General features: G+C 61.0%; 1 protein-coding gene across 1 annotated transcript; it reads right to left on the reverse strand.

The window, feature by feature from the left end:
- Nucleotides 1–3892: 3892 nt before the first annotated feature.
- CABP7 (calcium binding protein 7) lies at nt 3893–11412 on the reverse strand. Its single transcript, XM_066331075.1, is given in 8 exon segments — nt 3893–4838; nt 4996–5149; nt 5923–5976; nt 5978–6036; nt 7327–7441; nt 7443–7471; nt 11125–11180; nt 11182–11412. Coding segments are annotated over 8 exon segments (645 nt in total). The 5' UTR covers nt 11232–11412; the 3' UTR covers nt 3893–4710.
- Between the last annotated feature and the right edge of the window lie 5242 nt (nt 11413–16654).

Consider the following 16654-nt stretch of genomic DNA (forward strand, 5'->3'; position numbering starts at 1 on the left):
GGAAGGGAGCAGGGTGCTGCAGCCCCAGGGGCAAGAGGGAATCCTGTCCAGCAGCATCCTGGGAGGCAGCTCTGGTTTGTCCAGGAGGGCTGTGCCTGCTGCCAGAGCATTCCAGGTTTGGCTGGGCAGGGAGGTGGTGGGTCCAGATTCATGAAGAGCACAGGCAGGAGCCAGCTGCCTGTGGCCAAACCGTGCCTGGATCGCTCCAGCAGGGCAGGGCCTCTACCTTGGGATGTGATGGCAAATTGTCACAGGAGCGTCAACCCCGTCCTGGGACGTGGCTCTGACAGGAGCAGGGACTGGATGTGACAGCAGCCTGGAAACAGCCTTGGCTGGAGCCTGGATGAGCTCTAGGTCCAACTAGAGAATGTTTTTATCCTTCCAGACAGGAGCCCTGGGCTTGCTGGAGAGCAGGAGCTTGGGCTCGATCCTATCCTCTCTTTCATGTGCAGGACAGGTGGGTTAATAAAACCACCCAGGAGGCTCCTCTTTGGGAATGGATGGGAGTCCCTGGAGCAAGGGAGCCCTGCCCCCAACGAAATGGGAAATGGGGACCCCCCCAGGGGCCGTGGATGTTCCAGATGGGAGCTGGGCCTGCTCTCTCCAAGCTTGGATGTGCATCCCTATGCCCCAGCCTGGCACAGGGGAAGAGTGCTGGGGGAATGTTGAGAGACTCCACTTACTGGGGGGGACAGTGGCTGCTCTGCTGGTGGCAGCCAGGACCTTCTGAGCCACCAGCACCAACAGATGAAGGAATTCTCACTCCAGTCCCTTCCATGGATTTTTTTCCAGTCAACATCAAAATCCTTCCCTGTTCCTCATGTTGATTGGAGCTGTGCTTTGATCAGCCCCCAAGCTCGTCCCTGCTCCATGTGCTCCTGGTCGGTTTTCCAGCTGATCCAGGAGAGGTTGTTTTATCCAGCACTCCCAAACTTCAGGGCTCTCCAGATCCAGCCTAAATCAGAGTTCTCTGGGCAAGCTCTGGAACCCAACTGTAAATGGAAATTCCAGTGTAAAATGCAACAGCCGTAGCCTTTCCATGTTCTTCCTTGCTCCCAAGGAGTTGAGCTACGCTGGAAGCAGAAATTCCCAATAAATGCTGAAAAGCAACAGCAGGAGCATTCCCTGCTGAGCTCCAGCCCGTCCAGGGGGAGGTGAGAGGGGGTGGTGAGGGGGGATTCATTAAAATTGGGGTCTTCCCACCAAAACTGCAGGTTGTGTGGCTGATGGGCCAAGCCCAGCATCACCTGCAGGGTGTCCTGGATTCATGGAGCTGTGTAACTCCCAGGGGTGGAGGAGGCTGGGAATTGCAGGGTTTGTGGGTGTGTGTTCCAGCGGGTGGCAGGAGCTGTGACAATGCCATGGATCACCGGGGTGGGACACAGCCGCTGTGGGCTCATCCATGGGAAAAGGCTGCGGGAGGAGGACACCAAAGCAGGATGGGGCTCTTGCCCTGTCCCACAGGGATGGCTGGTGCCTGATCCCAGGGGAGGCTGCAGGGATGGACTCACCGTCCCCGGGGTGGGGTGGAGGAGCTGCTGCCCAATAGTGAAACCCGAGCCAAAGTGCCTTTGCTGGAGCAAGAGCCGGAGTAATTTATCGGGAAGCTTTTAGGGAAATGAGCGGCGGTTGGGTCCCTGCCAAGCGCAGCCCCGCTGGGCTCTGCCCGTGTCCTCTGGCAGCTCTTGCTGGGAGAGAGGGGACAGGAGTGGGAATGGGGACAGGGTGTGGACTGGGGTGAGCACAGGACAGAGAGAGGGATGGATAAAGGGGTTGGAATTGGGGTAGAGATAGGGTCAACATGGGGATTGGGGGAGGGGAGAGCAGGAGGGATGGAAATAAGCATGGGAATGGGGATGGGGAGTAGTCAGGGATGAGGATGGGACAGGGATGGGGAGAAGATAGGGATGGGTATGGAGATGAGGATGGGACAGCAGTGGGGATGGGGAGAGGGGAAAGGGACAGAGAGAGGAATGGAAATAAGGATGGGAGTGGGACTGAGGATGGGGTTGGGGATGGAGACAGAGCTTGGGACAAGGACAGGGATGGGAATGGCACCAAGGAAGAGGTGGAGCTTAGCCCATCCCACACTTCTTGCAGCACAAGGGAGAGAAACAACCATTACCAACTTCTTCCCTTCCTATCCCAAACACTTCCCAGAGCTCTGGAATCGCAGCCCTGCAACCCCCACTGGGTTCGCTGCCACTTTTGCTACATTGTCCCCATGTCCAGAGAACCCGTGCAGAGTCCTGCTCCCTCCCACCTCCCCTCACCCGCGGCAGCCCCCACCTCCCGGCACATTCCCTTTGTTTTTCTCTTTCCTGGCGGTCCCTTAATTGAATTATCCCGGAGCATCTCTGTTGCAGCAGCCGCAGTGAGCCGTCGCCGCTGCGGCAGAGCAGGGACACGGCTGGGACCCCGCTCCTGCATCCCGCCTGCTCCGGCACCGGGAGCTGCCATTCCAAACCTGCCCCAAGAAATCCGTTCTGCCCATTCCCATTAAAATTAATTGAGCATCTTTGAAACGCTGAGCTTGGGGGATGGCGTTATTCCTTTTATCTATTTTTTTTTCTTTTACATTATTGTATTTTCTGGCAAATTAAATTGTCCTCGGTTCGGGTTTTTTGTTGGTTTTTATTTTTTTTTTTTTTTTATTCCTTCTCTTATGTTTATTCACAGTGTCTATAATAGACCTGGTTAAAAATAAATATATATATCTACACACATGTCTCCGAGGCCACGTGGCTCCTTTGGAAATGCCAGTCCATAAAAATTCCAAACTTTCTGCGGGGAGATGGATGAAATTTCATTACGGATGCGGAGCCTCCCGCACTTTGCGAGGCAGCCGGAATGATTTCATTGCCGTGGAGCACTTCCCATTCCCATTGCTCATTTGGACGTTCGCTTCAATTTGTTTGATAAATTAAAAGAGATCAAAAAAAGGCCCCACCCAAACTCCAAATCAATAAAATGCCACCAATTCCTCCTGGCATCCCACAAATGGGGTGTCCCGTCCGTGGTGCTGCAGGGTGGGAATTCCCATGCTAGGAAATGCGTTTTCCCCGTGGGATCAGCCAGGGAGGTGAAGGTGGGAATGTCCCAGCCCCAGTGTCCTGGGATGGGCTCCTCCAGCCCCAATCCCAGTGGGAAATGCCCCATAATGGGGGAGCAGCAGCTTTGCCTGATTCTCTCCCAGCCCCAAGCACTTCCCCTGTTTTTATTTATTCCTTTAATCACTTTACCATTAAAAATGCATCGCTGGGGGCTCGGGGAGGGCGATCCATAAGGTGGGAATGGGCTCTCACAGCACACAGATAAGAGGCTGTGAGACTCCTGGTATCTCCCTCAGCCTGGGGGGCTCACACCAGGGCCAGACCCCAGTGGTGTAAATCAGGAGTAACAGGGTGCTCCCTGCCACCAGACTTGGGGCAGGATCCCCAGCTTGGCCCAGGAATTGTGACTGTGGAGCCTCTCTGAGTGCCCCGGACAGATCCTGGGTCCTGCTGGAATTACTGTAAGTCCAGGTGAAACCACTTCTGGGAAGGGGCTTGGGCTGAGCATCCTCCGCATCAAGGCAAAGGGGAGTGAAAAATTCATCAGTCCCACCATAAAATATCAGGGCACAAGATGTGGAGAGGGGGATAAAATCACTGGGATCCATGGGAAAAGTCAGGACCTATAGCAGCATCCACAGCAGGACGTGGGAACTTCTGGGAAGGAGCCAGGTCCTGCTACCCCAAAGTTTAGGGATGCTCCAGCCCCCCCAGTCCTGGGGGTCAGAGCCCCCCAACCACCTCCCATTTCAGGAGGACTCAGCAGCACCCACGGGTGCTCCCAAGGCCCCACCCCATCATGCTCCACCCCAGCATCTCCAGGAGCCCCCGAGTCCAGAGCACTTCAGAAATCCCAGTTTTATTTCAGATCAGAAACAACCAACCAGGAAGAACAAAAACAAAAACAAAAAACGAAAACAAAAAACACCACCCCAAAACCCCCAAAAACTCCAAAGAATGAGAAACGGCCCCAAACCCGAACCAGTCCGTGCCCAGGTGGGTGCTACATACAGGCTGGGGGGTTCCGGGGAGTGCGGGGCTCCCCGGCCTCGGGGTCGCTCCGGCTCTTCCCAAGGGGGGTCGGCTCAAAGTGCATCAAGCAGGAGGTCAGGAATGTCCCCGCAGCGGGCAGGTGGGGAAACCGAGGCACGGCACGGGGGCGACAGGGAGGGGCTTTGGGGGGGGGTGGAATCCAGCCCTTGGCAGCCAAGTCCATGCAAACGCTCCCGGCTCTAGGAACCATCTCAGGCGCGTGTATTGCTTAGGGGATGATTTGGTTTATCCTAAATATGAGCTCTAAACGCTAGATCGGAGAATCCGGCAGGATCCGCCGCGGGAGGGGCCGCCGGCCCGGCGCGGGGAAGGGGCTCACGGGGCTCCATGCACGTCACATGCACTCACGGGTCGGTTTTGGTCTGGCGAGGGGTGGGTCGGTGTGTCGGTGTCGGTACCAAAGTCTCCGTGCTCTGCCAACAGCAGCGACGGCAGCGCCCGGCACGGCGGGGCCCCGGCGCGGCTCTGTCCCCTCGGCCGCCCCCCTCCCGGGGGGGGTCACGTCTCTGGGCCACGGATGGATGTACATAGAGATATTTATAGATATTTATAGGTGTCTCCTCCTCGCTGTCGCTGCGGGTCCCCCGGCGGCGGGGGCACCCCGTTACTTCATCCCGCTGCGCAGCACCTGGTTGGCGGCGATGAGCATCACGCTGATGATGAAGGCGATGGCGAAGGCGCAGATGAGGCTCTTCCGCACGCAGGTCTGGCGGATCTGCTGGCTGGAGCAGGCTGGGGGTGGGACAGACACCGAGTTACCCCAATCCCAAATACACTCTCCTTGTACTAAGGGTAACCAGTGCTATCTATCCCCATGGTTTGGCATCCCTGTCGGGGGGGGGGTTTGGCATCCCCACGGCTTTTGGCATTCCCGGTGCCCGGCACTCACTCTCCACGTCGACAGGGCACTCCTCGGCCGTGCCCATGTGGCTCTCCTCCTCGGTCATGATGATGTTCTCGATGTCCTTCATGGACAGGTGCTCGCAGAAGGTGTCGTACAGCAGCCGCTTCAGCTCGTCCACCGTCAGCTTCTGCATGTCACACTGCCGGGGACCGGGGGGCTCGGGGTGACCCCATGGCCGGCAGCACGGGGGGCTCCGGGGTCCCCCAGAACCCTTGGATGTGGTGGTTTGGGTGGATCACCCTGGAATTGTCTGGGAAAAGCCTGGTGTCCTGGTGACCTCCAGCAGAGTGTGGGGCACCCAGAGGGTGCTGGCACCAAATGTGGCCCATTTGTGACAGGGGCACAGGAGCTGACACTGATCCTGAACCTCATCCTGATCCTGACCCTGACCTCAGTCCTGACCTTGACCCCAATCCTGACCCTGAATCTGTTCCTGACCCAAATCCTGACCCTGGCCCCACCATTAAACCTGATCTCAACCCTCATCCTAACCCTGACTCCAGCCCAAAACCTGATCCTAAACCTAGCCCTAACCCTGACATTTAAACCAGTGCTGACCCTGACCCTAAAAACTGGAGCCTGACCTTGACCCTAATCTTAAACCTAATTCTGACTCTTAAACCAACCCCAGACTCATCCTTGACCCAGAGCCTGACTTTCGCTCTCAGCCCAACCCCAATTCCAGCCTTGACCCTCATCCTATCCCTAATCCCAATCTTGGCTCTGACCCTGAGCCTTCCCTGGTGCTCCCAGTGCAGGTTCTGGGGTGCTGCCCCTGGGAGGGGGCTGGGGGTGTCCCTACATTCCTGGGGGGCTGGGGGTGTCCCTGCATTCCCGGGGGCTGGGGGTGTCCCTGCATTCCTGGGGGGCTGGGGGTGTCCCTGCATTCCCGGGGGCTGGGGGTGTCCTCACCTTCCAGAAGACGGTGTCGAAGTCGGTGCCGTGGAACTTCTCCGGGATGCCCGAGGGTGGAGAGCTTGGGCCCCAGTAATGTCACAAACTCCTCAAAGTCCACCTGCCCGTCACCTGTGGGACACAGAGGTGGCTGGCACCCCCTGCCTGAGCATGGGGGCACATGGGACACTCCCCCTCCCAGAAGGGGCTCCATGGGTGGTCACTGACCCCCAAAACCAGTTGGAGATCTCAGGATCAGCTGGGAACCTCCAGCAAATTTAGGGAACTTCAGGCTTTGGCCAGGATGCCCAACATTGGATGGGGTCTCCAATGCCAGCCAGGGCCCCAGTGCACACAGGGGACACCCAGTGTGGGCTAGGGACCCCCTAATACCAAGCAGTCCCCCCACAATGTGATCTGGGACCCCAGTGCTGGCCAGGGAACCCAAATATCCAGGACATGAACTTGAGCTGGACCCCAATTCCAGCTGGGACCTCAATCTAGAGGTCTCCCAGGCCTAACTGGGGACCACAAATGTTGTCTGAGGACCCCCCAAACCAACCAGGGACTCCAGCACTGGGTGGGGACCTCAAACAAAGTTCAGTATCCCCAACACCAGCTGGGATGGCAGCACTGGCTGGGGTCCCCAGTGCTGGCTGGGACTCTCACTGCCATGTAGGGACCCCCAGTGTTGGCTGGGGACCCCTAGCAACATCTGGGGACCCCCAATGCCATTTGGGCCCACTTTCCATGGGACCTGGGAACACCCAGTGTCATGTGAAGCTCTGAATTCCAGCAGGGACCCCAGTTCCAGCAGGGACCCCGGTGGTGGCCGAGACCCTGGGGGTGGCTGTGACCCTGGGGGTGCTCGGTGGCCGTTCTGGCCATGTCCCCTGGCAGTGGGGGACGCTGGCGTGGGGCTGTCAGGGCAGCACTAACGATGAATAATGAGAGGAGCGGCGCCTTGGCAGCGCTGCCGGAAAGGCTTTTAAATGGGGGGGTGGGGGGAAAGGAAAAGCAATAAATTAAGGAGCTCTTTCAGGTCCCAGTGGGTGAGGGAGGGGTGGGAACAGGGTCCAGCGGCAGCCAGTGCCAGAGGGTGATGGGTGTTGAGGACACGACCCAGGGTGCAGGATCCACCCCTGGGTACGGGATCCAGCCTCGGCAGCACGGTCTCAGCTGGTTTAGCGATCCCACAAGCATCCAGGATCCTTAAATCTTCCCCAACAAAGCTGCAGTGGCAATGATGATGATGATGGATGAGCGGGAGGCTGCAGTGGCAGGCAGAGCCCGGGTCAGGCTCATCCCACATCCCACATCCCACATCCCGTGTCGTGTCCAGCGTGTGGGGTGGAAATTCGGGAGAATTGTGTGTTTCTCCCAGCTGCGGGTCCCGTCCCTGTGCCCATCCCGGGCTCCTACCGTCCATGTCGAGGCGCTGGATGATGACCTCCAGCTCCACCTCGTTGGGCATGTACCCCAGCGAGCGCATGGCCGTGCCCAGCTCCTGCTTGGAGATGAACCCGTTGCCATCGCGGGTCGAACACCTTGAAGGCTTCCCGGATCTCTGTGTGGGGAGCAGGAATGAGGCCGGCTGAGCTTCCCGCTGCAGCACCCACAGACCCCTGAGCGGACCCCACCCGCCCAGCGTGGAGCCCCAGCCACCGCAGAAAGGTCTGACCTCCCCGAGAGACCCCGAATATTTGCTCCCACTCCCGTCACCCACCGTGCCCTTGCTGCTGCCACAAGCCGAAACCGCGGCGTTCTGCCCTAAAAACGCGTCCCTTGGATGTGCCTGAGCTTGGGGTGCCACCCGCTGGGCGCTGGCTGGGGGCATCCCCACGGTGCTGCGGCTTCCAGGGAGCGTTCCTGGGGCTCCAGGGGGAGCTGGGGACTGTCGCCATCCCAGGGGCCCGGGATCGTGGGCGGGATTGTGCCCCATCCACGGTCTTAGACTGGGTCTGTGCCCCCATCCTGGGGTCCAGGGGTGAGTGCTGGAGCTGGGCCACACTTCACACCAAAACAATCCCATCTCTTGATGAAATTGCTGCGGTGTTCTGCCCTGTTCAGTGCAGAGGAGGCTGGAAATGGGAGGTTTGGGGGTTTCTGGCTCAAAATGAACCCCTGGGATGTGAGGGAAGATCCCTGCAGGGTGCCAGGGAGACGCTGCAGGGAAATTGAGGCATGGCCTGAGTCCATCGACTCCATCCCACCTCCTGCTGCAGTCAGGACTCTGCATCTTTCTGGGGCAGTTTCTGGCTTTTTGATGCCACCCGATGTGCAAAGCTGGAGTCGGGCTGACGGAAAAGAAGGGCCAGGAATTTGTAGTGCAGGAGAGTGGGAAGCCAGGCCAGGATATTGGTGCCTCTTCCTTCTCCCTGTACCTGCCAGGGAGATTTGTGCTGGAGGATCCCAGCAGGAGAAATGGGCTGTGAGCTTTGGGTTTGGGGGAAAAAACCCCATATTGGGTCCCAAGGGCTTGGGAACATCCCCTGACTGGATGGTGTCACATGGGTGATGTCTTCAAGGTGCTTTGGGGGAGTTGTGTGGGATTTTGGCCCGTCAGTCTGAGCTTCTCCACGGCCAGTGTCCCTGCCTGGGCAGGGAGATCCTCACGCTTCTCTCTCTGTGCTCCTGGGGGCCTCGCTACACTTCCAGGCACCCCCAAAATTCATCCTTCAAGGATGCTCATCCCAAAGAGCTCCAAGGTGCCTCCTCCTCAGATGGTTCAGGGTGCTGAGGGACAGGCAAGGACATTTCCTGGCAGTGGCCAGAGAGGGGTCCTGGCTCCCCACTGAGCATCCCCTGCCCCAGCTCCACCCTGGGTCAGCTCAGCCCCAGCATGAAGCCGTGTCAGGGTGTCACCAAACCAGGGGGACAGGGGCAGGGAGGAGCCCCTGGGTGTCTGACACCTTGTGGGGTCCCCCCTGGGGCTCCCAGCCCTGCCATCGATCCCCACTGCTGCAGGTGGGTGCTGAGGGAGGGGGGGACACCACACTGGGACCCCGGGGACTGGGTGAACCGGGACAACAGCCGGTGCAGGGACACGGGGAGTGGGCACATGGACACCATGGAGGGCTGTGAGCACACACGGACACACAGACACAGACAGACACACAAACACACATGGACACACAGACACCACGGTGACACCCCCGGCAGTGACACTGGACTGGTGTGTGCACACACAGACACACATTCCTCATGGTGATGCCGTGCTGGTGTCACACACCAACACCTTGCAGGGACGTGCCCAAGTGTGCAAACACACACACACACACACACAGAGCTTGCACTGACACTGCGTGTGCACACATGGGGACACAACCAGAACCACGTCACAGTGACGCTGTACCTGTGACTGCACACACAAACGTTGCAGTGATTCATGTGAGTGTGCTCATGCACACACACACACACACGGGTGCATCACAAGCCCCTTGCAGTGATGTGCATGTGCGTGGATGCAGCACACACTGGCACCTTGCACAGATGCACCTGTGCACAAACACACAAACACCTTGCACTGAGCTACTTGTGCCTGTACACACACACTTCCCTTGCAGTGGTGCTGCACTTGTGCACACACATGGATGCACATAACCACGATGCAGCGGTGCTGCACCTGCGTGTGCACACACCAACGCCTGGCACAGCTGCATTTGTGTGTGTGCACACACTCACACACACACAACTCCCCTGCAGTGACCATCTCCGTGCCTGCACACCCACACTCCTTGCTGCACTTGTGTGTGCACACGCATGGACACGCAGAACCACGTCACAGCGACGCTGCACTTGTGCACACACACACAAACACCATGCACAGCTGCACTTGTGCCTGCACAACAACACAACCCCATTGCAGCAAAGCTGTGCTTGTGTTTGCACACACACACACACTCACACACACACACACGCACACACACACTCCACCAGGTTGCAGCGATGCTGAAGTTGTGCCCAGGCACACAAACACCCTCTGCAGCAGGGCTGTGCATACGAGCCCGTCCTGCTGTGACGCTGTGCGTGTGCACACTCACACAAACACCTCCTGCAGCGAGGCTGTGCATGGGCACACACACGTGCTGCAGTGACACAAACACTGGGCCTGGCACAGCCACGCACACAGTGACAGTGGCACAGCCACGCACACGGAGCCACCCTGCAGCGAGGCCATGCGTGTGCACACAGATGTGTGACACACAGAGGTGTGACACAGAGGTGTGAGCACACCCAGAGCACGGTGTGAAGGGGTGTGCCATGCCTGTGCACACACACAGAGCCCCTGCAGTGAGGCTGTGACAGGCACGTCAGCACACACACACGCCCTGCAGAGCTGCACACACACACACACACACAGAGCCCTTGCACACCGGTGTGAGCGCCTGCTCGGGGCTCCCAGATGGATTTTGGGGTTCCCCTCATCCCCAGCCCTGTGGGGCCCTGCCTCAGTTTCCCCACGAGGATGCCGAGGGCTCCGGTTTGATGCTGGGCCAAGGGCGCTCTCCTCAGGCAGAGTGTGGGGGTCACCCCCGTGGCTCAGTTCCCCCCCGGTGCCGGCTCTGGAGCCGGGGGTGCCGCATCCCTTTCCCCCAGGCTCCCTAGGGACACCCCAAAGCCGGGCACCGCCAGTGCCCGTCCCGCCACCCCGGCAAACTTTTGGGGTGGAAAAAGCCGTTCTGGTGGCAGCGAGCTGAGCTCGGCCCCTCTCATGGCACGGGTGGGCAGAGCCCCGCCGGCCGCTCCTCCCGGCCGGAGTCCGGTGACACCGGGACTGCGTGGAGCTGCCGTGACCCGGGGGGTGACACGGGTGACAGCCACCCCTCGGGTCCCCCGCGCCACCAGCCACTGTCATATTATGACAGCGGGGAGGGGGTGACCCCCCCGCGCCGCGGAGGGGAAAGCGGCCCCCCGCCACTATCGCCGGTCCCTGCTGTGTCATATTGCCACAACCCGGGGGCCCGGGACCCCCGCACGCCTTCTCGCTTCAGCTTTCCTTCTTCCCCTCCTCCTTCTCCTCCTCCTCCTCCTCCATCCATCCGCATCCCGCTCGCCCTCAGCTTCCCCACGGCGCCGGGGAACGCGCACCCCGGCTACCCCACAGCCGCATCCCGCGGGATGGACTTCCCGGTCCCCAAAACCTCCTCACCCCCACGGTCCCATGGGATGCTCCCCTCATCCCCCCCGCTCCCCAGGCAGCCCCCCGAACCCGCTCACCCTCCAGCTCATCCTCGGGGATCTCCACGGGGCGCTGCTCGGCGAGGATGTTGGGACGGTGTAGATCCCCGGTACATCAACGCCGCCGTCACCGGATGGAAAGGCATCTTCGGGGCTCCCCAAAACCAAAGTTTAAACCCAAATCTCGTCGGGTGGAGGGGGAGCTCCCCCCAGCCGGTAGCGCCGGACGCTAAACACAAGTTGCCGGTCCCCGCCGCCCCCCGCCCGGTCCCCACCGGCCAGGGGGGGCCGGGGCGGGCGCTCCCCCGTCCTCCGGGGCCGGCGGCGGGACGGGCTGGCGGCCGAGCCCCTCACCGCCGAGTCAGGGCGCGGGGGGGCTCCGCTGGGGGCGGCCCGCTTCCCCCGCGCACATGCCCTCCCGAAGTGGAGACGGGAGGTGAAAGCATCCAAGCCCCGGTTAAATCCCGCTGGAAGCGGCGGCGGCGGCGGCGGGGGGGACGGGGCTGGCCATGCCGCTCGGGCCCCCCTCCCTGCGCCCGGAGCCCCCCCACCTCCGCGCGGGGCCCCCCTTCGGCCGGCGCCGGGCCGCTCACAGCCCCCCGGGGAGCCGCTGCCGCCGGGCCACGCTCCCCGTGGGGCCCGGCATGGCGGGGCCGAGGCTGAAGGCGGCCTCTTCGTCTTCCTCCTCCCTCCTCCTCCTCCTCTTCTTCCTCCCCGCCAAGTGTCCCGGGCAGGCCGGGGCTCGCCGCCGCCGCCGGTTCAGCCCCCGCCGCGCACCCGCCGCCCCCCCGCCGCCGCCGGCAGCCGGAGCATCCTCGGCCCCGGCCCCGGGAAGCGGCGGCGGAATCCGGGCAGCGGCGGCGCCGGGCGGGTTTTGAACGGTCCCGCCCGGGAAATGGGGCTGGGGGCGGGGGGGAGGTGGGGCCTCCCCCCGGGGGGCGGCGAGGGGGGGCAGTGCGGCAGTGACGGCGGAGCGTCCCGGGCCGCAGGGACGGGGAGTGGGAGATGCTGGTACCGCGGGGGGTGCTCGGGGGGGACACCGGGGGTCGGCAGGCGGGGCTGGGCCTTCCTGTGCCCCCCCCTGTCCCGGTAGGTGTCACCCCGGGGTCTCCACACGCAGCACCCCGTGCCCGGGGAGTTGTCACCCCGAGGTCCCTGAGCGCGACACCTCTGGCTGCCACCACCTCCGGGTCCCTGCACGTGGCGCCCTGTTCGTGGGGCAGCCACCAGGGTTCCTGCGGGTTTCTGGGATTGTCACCATCCCAAGAGGCCATGACCCGCATGTGGCACCCCAAACCCAGACAGACAGTGGTCACCCCCAGGTCCCTGCACATGGCATCCCATGCCTGGGCAGTTGTCACCCCGGTGTCCCCTCACTCGCAGCCCGGGCTGCCACCACCCCAAAGGCCCTCTACGTCCCACCCTGGGCCAGCCATCACTCCGGGGTCCCCGGGCTTCTGCGGGGTGACAGGGCCAAACCTCCTGCTCCAACAGCAGGGAAAAAACGAGCCATGGAAGAGGCAGGAACGGGGCCAGGAGCGAAGCCCTCCATCCCTGTCACCTTTCCCTGTCATCCCCTGTTTGCCCCCAACCTCGGTCACATTTTCACCTTATTTCTCCCTTGGACGTTGGTTAATCACAGCTGGGCTCCTGTGCCAGGGCAGGTCCCCACCGCGCCGTGTCCCCACGGCATCCGTGTCCCTGTGACATCCCTGTGCTCAGGCACACGGCAAGGAACGCCCTCCGAACCGGGCACACCTTCCCTCCCAAATCCCGCTGTTCACCTTCCCTGGGCTGGGCTGTCCCAGCAGCGCCCGGCCCGCTGGGAGATGGGGGATCTCAGCGTCCCCTGTGCCTGGGTGGCCCCTCTGCAGGTGGGGACAGTGGCGCTGGAGGCTGCCAAGGCTCCTGCTCCGCACATTTGCAGCTGCCGTGGTGGGAGGGAAGGGTCTGGGGGCCGGAGGGACGCGGCTCCCAGAGCTGGAACAGGGTGGGAGGGAGAAAAGGGGAACAGTTGGCTCTTCCCAGGTTCTCACCAGACACCAAGGGTGCGTCAGAGCCGTGGGGAAACTGAGGCACAGCTGGACAGGCTCCAGATGTGCCTCCCATCTTGGCACTGCCCCAAGACCCCCAAAATTCTTAGAATAGGATTCCTGCTGCTCCAATCGCTTCGCTAAGCCCCCCCTCGCCTCCTGCAGTGCCGCTGACACGTTCTCAGCCTCATCCAATTCACCGCTGCCGGGGATTTTCGGGCTGCTCCCACCGCCCGTGTGCTGACCCCTCCATCCCCCGGGGATGGAGCCAGGACCCGGCCCCGACTGCCCCGAGCCCGGCGCTGCCTCGGGCCGCGCTGCCGCTGCAGCCGTCGTTGGCTTTAACCAGCTGGGGTCCCCTTTAAGCTATTTTTTAGTCAGGAGAAATCTCCCTCTCCGGCAGCAGAAAACCACCGCGGCCGCGCTCCGGAGAGGGGATTTCAGGGATGTGCAACTCCCGGCGTTTTGGGGTCTCAGCTCCCAGGGCAGGGTCCTTCCTCCCTTTTCAAGAGTCGTGGCTTCGGCGGTTTTCCCAGCTCTGCTAAAATTCCCTCCTCCCCTGGAGCTCGGGATGGGGTTAAGGCACAGGGATCTGTGCCCCACAGGGAGTGACCAGTGTCTGATACTGCGGCTGCGATCCCAGCACCCGAAGGGGGATGTGCTGATAATAACAAGTGGCTTTTTGGGAGAAACAACCCCCAGAAAAGCAAAGCTTTTGATTGAAAATCTCCTCCCCCCTCAACCCCTTTATTCTATTTTTTTTTTTAACAGATCAATTTGCTCCTCGATGTTAACGAAGTTCCCTCCCAATTAATTCTCCAGAGGCCCTGGGGTGGAAACTCATTAATTTGTCACCACTCAAATCCCAGCAGGAATAACAGGGCCAATTTCTGGGCTTTTCCCCTCAAATCCCCAGCGGAGCTCCGTGTGCAGCCGCAGGGATGTTGGAGCCTCTTCCCCGGGGATGGGGCCGCCGGTGGTCCCGGGGATGGGGTGGGCAGGCAGCACAGGGCGGGGGGAGCAAAATTAAGTGGCTTAATTGCCTTTGAAGCCCTGACTGGGTTTTTGTTCATCGCGGATCCTGGAGCGGTCCCCCTGCTCTCCCGGAGCCCAGCTCAGCATCACCGCTCTCTTCCTCACGGGATGAAGGCTGGGACGAGCCCTCTGCTCTGCCCCGCAGCCCCTGTGCTGAATCCCCCCGCTGATTGTGTGGGGAGAAGCTCTGGGGTTTCCTCAGAGCTCAGCCCGAAGACGATGGGGTGGAGGCGGCGGCGTCCCGGGGATTTCAGCTCAAATCCCAGCCACAGCCGCCGGCATGTTGGGAATGCTCCTCTCCACAACTCGCCTTTATCTCACCCGGGGCTCGGGTCAGCCTCGCCGGCAGCTCAGTGCCACCTCTCCCCTCAGCCCCTTCGTCCCCTGGAGGCAGCAGCACCTTCCCAACACTCCCAAGTGTTTTCCTAATTAGCTGATCCCACTGACGAGGCTGGAGAAGCTCGATTCAGGCCTTGTGTTCCGCGGTTTATTCGCAGCTTCAGAGCGATCTCGCTGTCAAGGGCCCTCGCTCTGGGTTCACATCCCGACATCAACGACCTTGTTTCTTTCAGGAATTTGAGGGGACGGAAAGGAAAAGGACTGAAGTGGCTCTGGGACACGGATGGGACTGACTGAGCTTTAATTAATCTGCTCCTTGCTTACCCCTCCCGTGGCAGCGCTGAGGGGCGCTCCTGGCTCCCCCCTGCCCTCTGCCCAGCCGAGGGATGGGGTGGGATGGGATTGGGATGAAGCGGGACCTGGCTTGGGTTGGGGATGAGGTGGGATAGGATGGCATGAGATGGGGATGAGGATGAGGATGGGATGAAGATAAGAATGAGAGGAAGATGAGGATTGGGGTGAGGATGGAATGGAATGAGATGGGGATGAGGATTGGGATGGGGATGGCATAGGGACAGGCAAAGAGATGGGATGAGGCTGGGCACGGGGTTGGAAACGGGATGGGATGAAATGGGGCTGAGGATGGGATATGGACTCCTCACAGGAGTGGGGAGGGATGGGATGGAGACAGGATAGGGATGGGGTTGGAAATGGGATGAGGATGGCCCCAAACCAGGGGAAAGCTGACAGGGATGAGGAAACCTTGTGGCTGGGGGTGGTACAAACCTGTGCTGGGTGCTCTCAAACCCCTCAGGACCACCCCGAGGACCTCCTGGCAGCCTGAGGGGTCTGCGATGGGGATTGGCACCACAGCATCCGCCAGACACTCGAATCACTCCCCAGGGCACCGGGAGGGGATTAGAGCGCCCCAGGGGCGTCGTTGTGACATTTTAAAGTCACTGGCACCGAGCCCTCAAGGCGCTGGAGGCATCAATCTCCCGGGGCCGTGCTGTCAGGTGGGTATTTAGTGAAATGTTTCCTAAATGAACGCTTGATGGGAGAAGAGGGATGGCTGCAATGTTCCGAGCCACAAGGTGATCCCGGCCGCCGGCTGCCAGCTCCCGGTGCTCGCTGGACACCCGGCAAGGGCAGCGCACAGAGAGACCCTGGGGAGGGCTCGGGAGCCTCCTCCCAGCACACCCGGGAGCAAATCCCACCGCAGTGGGGAAGCGCCGGGCACAGCTCCAGGCTGAGCGGGCGGGGAGGGAACGGGGAATGGGAAAAGCTCCGAGAGCTCAGCTGAATTCGGGTTCTGAAGGGAAGGGAACAGCTCTGCCAGGGGAGGAGGCAAGAATTCTGCTTAGGAGGGGTTTTCTTTATGGAAAACTGGCAAAGATTGAGATGAGCCTGTTCTTAGTACCCCTCCAAGGGGATGCAGCCCGGGATGCTGAGGGCGGCGGTGACTCCACTTGCTCCTGCCAGGAGATGGAGCAGGAAACAACTCCCAAAGATCCCAGTCAAAGACCCTCAAGCTCATTAACAGCATCAGAAGCAATCTTTTGGACAGCGCAGCCTGCCCAGGGAGGAGTGCCGGAGCCCGGAGAGGGGTCTGGTGCTTTCGAAAGGAACGGTGATGGCTGCTGCAGGGAATTCTGCCTCCGGGACACCGGGCGTGGCTCTGCTCCCGTCGCGCGGCTGGTGCAGAGCGACATCAGCTCCATGTCTCCAGGATGCTGTGACCTGTTGCAGTGGGATGCCCAGTGATGCCAGAATCCGGCGGTTCCCAGTGCCAGGATGGCCAGAGAGGGACAGCAGGCGCATCCCCGCGGGGCTGTGACAACGCCCAGGGTTCCTGTGGCCGAGCAGAAGGTGACGGCAGTGGGACTCCAGGGCTCCTGCTCTGGGTCTGACCCCAGGGCAGGGATGACAGCAGGGCCCACACCCATCTCACCTCACCCCAAACCCCGCACTGAGCTCCAGGGATTCGCTCTCTGCTCGCTGGAGCTGGAGCAGCTCCACATCCCCTTGATTCCACAAGATCCATCCATTATCCCTTCCCAGGGCTGAGCAGGCAGCTCCGGTCCCAGCCAGGGGTTCCGGCTCTGCAGCTGCGGCTTCCCTGCACAATAAATCCCTGATTAACCCGGCAAAACACTCGGAGC

The sequence above is a fragment of the Sylvia atricapilla genome, chromosome 17, assembly GCF_009819655.1.
Source record: "Sylvia atricapilla isolate bSylAtr1 chromosome 17, bSylAtr1.pri, whole genome shotgun sequence".
Lineage (NCBI taxonomy): Eukaryota > Metazoa > Chordata > Aves > Passeriformes > Sylviidae > Sylvia > Sylvia atricapilla.